The following is a 4,198-nucleotide window of genomic DNA, read 5'->3' on the forward strand; positions in this document are numbered from 1 at the left end:
ATCAGGCTGGGGTTCAAACCTGTGGCAGCTGCATCAAGGACTAAGGCCTCTCCTTACATCGGTTGCAAAGCAAGCATGCCATTTTATGTTTAAGTTGGGTACAAAATCTTTATATTATATCATAGTGTATGTTCTAGTGAGCTAAAGATTGCCTTTTTAGAAAGGTCAAAGAGAAGGTAGATGATGTTAGATGTATTTTTTTTGTAAAAACAAAACAAACAAACAAAACTAATGAGCAAAAAGATTTGTTTTATTCTGTTTGTACATCACAAGATGTGAGATATGTCATCCATAATCTCAATCAGAATTCCATCTAAGTGATCTGCTGGTATTCCACGTTATCCAGCTGGTACATTCGCCCGTACAGGCAGGCAGTGATCAGGCCTCCGCTCAGGTTGGAGTGTTTCATGGCCACTCTCCCACCTGCAGCTTTCTCCAGCTTATCCAGTTGCTCGATTGCCAAGGGCACATGTAATCTGTCTGGAAAGTTGCCTCCATCAAGAAGTCCATCTTAGACTCCGCCTCCTCCACTTTCTGTCCACATGAGCTGGCCTCCAGCCTCGCACAGCGGACCACTGCACATACCTGTATGGAAGAGAGGTAAATGCAGCTGGACTTCAACAACATTTTAATCAGGAACATAACTTGTGTTTTGTGGATTAATTTCACTTGGAGGAATACATTTCTATAGTTTAGATTTGTTAATCTTGATTATAGGCAACAGCAAATGATGACCCAGAATTCATTTCTGTTTCAGTCAGACAACCTCCGCCAGGAGGTTAAGCCACAGAATGTCCATCGCTGGCTGTTTTGTCCTACATCAAAGATCATCAATGGAACGAAAAGATATGGTTGAGGTGGTGGTCAAACAATAAGGATAAATTGCATGATAATTGTTGCCAGGCACATGCAGAGAGGGGCTGATGGGACTTGATCCATTGGTCCTTTAATCCTTGTTGCCCCAAGTGCCATATATTTGATTTGTTTTTGTTTTTTTACATTTTTATATCTGTGTGGCAGGAGGCCTTCTTGTGCCCCTCAACAATAGTATTTAGCTAACAATAACAATTTAGCAAAAACAAATTAGTCTGGCTTCCCTCGGTCTAATAATGACTGAACTGATTCTCAGTTTTTTGCCTCCATGTTAAGACACCGTGAGGACAGGGGCGGATCTGACCGAACCCTCTATTGAATTATGGGAAATATATATATATATATATATTTTTTAACATATACTTGTTTGTGTACACAGGGCAGGTCATAATTATTAAAAGAAAACTTAAACGTTCTCAATATGTGTTTTTTTGTGTAACAAAAAACATTTTCAATTAAAAAGCTTTGAGCTAAACAAACTGGAAAGCCGATACTCTTTATAATAGTTACACTAAACTCATGAACACATCATTTACCTGTTAACTGTTGCTTGGTAATAAGGCACTGAGTAACTTTATTGGAAATGTTGAAAAAAAGAGAGAGTAATGCAGTGCTTTTAGTGTGTCCAAGTCGTCCTCAGGTGGTCTATATTGTGCATCCGCACAGCACACGCCCTGAAAATTATTCACAGAATTAAAACAAAAATAGTCTCAAAGGGTTTACAATAAAACAATATTCATTTCTATATGTCAGGCCAGGATATATATAGTTTCTGTATAGATGTGCAAGTCATACCAGTGGGTATAAGGACAGCAGTTCCACTTGTTTCCGGGTCCCTTGCAGCAACTTGGGCAGTAAAATTTATCATCACAGCGAATGACCCCCTGATTAAAGCAGTTGACACTGGCTGTCAATGCTGTCTGCAAAATTAAGGTAAAAAAAATGATACATATGAAACACACAAGCTGACTATTCTCCTGTAGCCTATATGTTTTAGTTTATTTTTAATATTCATTTTTGAATGAATATTAAAAATAATATTCATTCAATATTATTTTTTCTCCTCCCCCTGCACTAGAGGGAGGAGAAATATAAACGTAAAGAAAAACTGTCACGTATTGCATGTCCTTCCTCCTTCTTAGTGCTTTCGTACGGAGCCCTCCAGGGGACATGAGGATTTTTTTTTCTTTTGCGTTACCTCGTAATACTTTTGCGTTCCCTCGCAATACTTTTGCATTGCATTGAGTTATTATCGCGGGGTAATAAGTCATCTGATTCTGTCTCTGTTGTGTTCGTGTCTGAATGGTTTAAAGGGCTGCTTTCAGTGCCGTTCCATCTTAGCCTTAACAGACATAAACATGCAGTAAATGAATCAATTTTCAATCAGATTTTTGCACCAAAGCGTTAATAATAATAAACACGTTTTATTATTATAAAACACAGCAAACTAATGGTGGTAGAGGGCAGCACTGGGTTAACTCGGGGAATCTCATCTGTCCGTGTATCAATAAACTCCAAACCTCTTCTTTGTTCTGTCACAATTATCGATTTATTAAATTTTTATTATCATGCTCCAAACTTTGCGAGCACTGACCACCTCGCTCACCCGCTTCCTCATACACGCAAAGCCAGCAGCACACCAGTAACCTTCCCATTCATACTTGATGACAGTCACGCCCACATCGACACGCCCACCACCAGGTGTCAAAGCCGCTGCTTCTGTCATATCAATAATTACTTATTTCATTCATATGGCTCTTACAGAGCCTCAGTGAAAACGTGTTTATTATTATTAACTATTTGGTGCAAAAAAGTATTGCGAGGGAACGCAAAAGAGAAAAAAATTCCCCATGTCCCCTGGAGGGGTCCGTACCTTAGAAGGAAATAAAAAATAAAAAGCCTGACTGCGCGGAATATTTTGCTCATTTCAATAATGAAGTTTTTACATTCAGGTCTCTGATGAAGTTTTAAATCACTCACCAGACATTTCAGACTGACGTTTTGTTTCCGACTGCTTAATGAGCAAAACACCCTAAAAAGCCTTTTTCAGTTGTAATGTTTTCCTTAATATCAAACTTATGCAAAAATATAAAGGGAGGATAAAAAAAAAAAAAACCTGTTTGTAATCTGAACATTTGTTAACATTTCATTTAACTATTTTCAAATAGAACATTAGCGTTTGCTTTTTTTAAAAATAAATTACAGCTTTATGTCATTAACAGGAGGAAGCATAGAAGAAATCAGTTTGAATCCTTGGCCAGTTGCCGTCCATCTCTATGGCAACCAATGCTTGTTCTGGTTGTGCAAGTTTCTGCAGCTTCCATGGCTGCACAGCGTTTTGAATCAGATATTTCCCTCAGAATCAGGATACCAGACAGGAGACTCGTTGCTTTTTCGTCAGGACAGAAGGATGTGAGCTACTGGCACTGCTATCAGATCAGTTGGCACAGAAAGGTTTCAATGGAGATGGTGAAAAAACGAAAACAGCAATGCTGGTTTACAGGCTGCATGTGTGCAGTTGGAGGTTCAAACCAGGGTGGACAGAGTTAAAAACGCAGCACTGCACTTAAAAGCCTCAGGCAAGTGCACCAACCGAATGTTCTAATACCTTATTATCTCATAATATCCTACATGTTGACGCTTGTACAGTCTGACTCTTCTGCACATCCTTTGTTGTTTGTCTCAAGTTTGCCTAAAAAATAAAAAGACCTGGAAAATATAAAATACAATGCCTATAAAAATCAATCTTGGATGATTTAGCCTTTTCACAGTAAAAAATGCTGGGTTATTTTCATAACCCAATTTCTGGGTTGAAGCTGTTGGGTCATAGGTTGGGTTAGTTTGACCAAACATTAGGTCAAAATTCATAACGCAAGAGTTGGGTCAGAAATGGACCTTACCAAGCTCCGCCCAAAAACGCCCCTCGACAATCCCACGTGACTGCATTGCTCACAAACAAAGCCTCGCGGGACTTAGTTTCTATGTCTAAACATGGCATATTTCGTTTCAACTGACTCTCTACAGAGAATTTCTGAATCGATTAGTGTTGGATTTCTGCCTGATTTTCAAAAAATATCAGACAATGGACAGAGGAACCAACAAGTTCATATCAAATTTTTTTGGACGACATCAAGGTGTTTGAGCCACGGGATGCCTCCAACATTGTGCGAGTCACAGCTAAATGCTACCGATCGATGAGGAAAACAGCAGATCCTCAGACCCTCAGCATAAATATAGCTGTGGACAAAATCACTGATGCCTACTGTTCTTGTAAGGTAAGTCGGGCATCCATGGTTTAGAGCAGTTTCAACAGTTTCAATCTTCA

The 4,198-nt window shown here is 39.1% G+C and overlaps 1 protein-coding gene across 1 annotated transcript in view; it reads right to left on the minus strand.

The window, feature by feature from the left end:
- Positions 1–229: 229 nt before the first annotated feature.
- The window catches only part of LOC103472253 (biotinidase-like), a 44,697-nt gene continuing 40,728 nt past the window's right edge, over positions 230–4,198 (minus strand). The window contains exon 6 of the mRNA XM_008421752.2: positions 230–585. Within this exon, the coding sequence (XP_008419974.1) occupies positions 406–585 (180 nt within the window). The 3' untranslated portion in view covers positions 230–405. The remainder of the gene's footprint in view (positions 586–4,198) is intronic.

Source organism: Poecilia reticulata, linkage group LG11 (genome assembly GCF_000633615.1).
Source record: "Poecilia reticulata strain Guanapo linkage group LG11, Guppy_female_1.0+MT, whole genome shotgun sequence".
NCBI classification, from domain to species: Eukaryota; Metazoa; Chordata; class Actinopteri; order Cyprinodontiformes; family Poeciliidae; genus Poecilia; species Poecilia reticulata.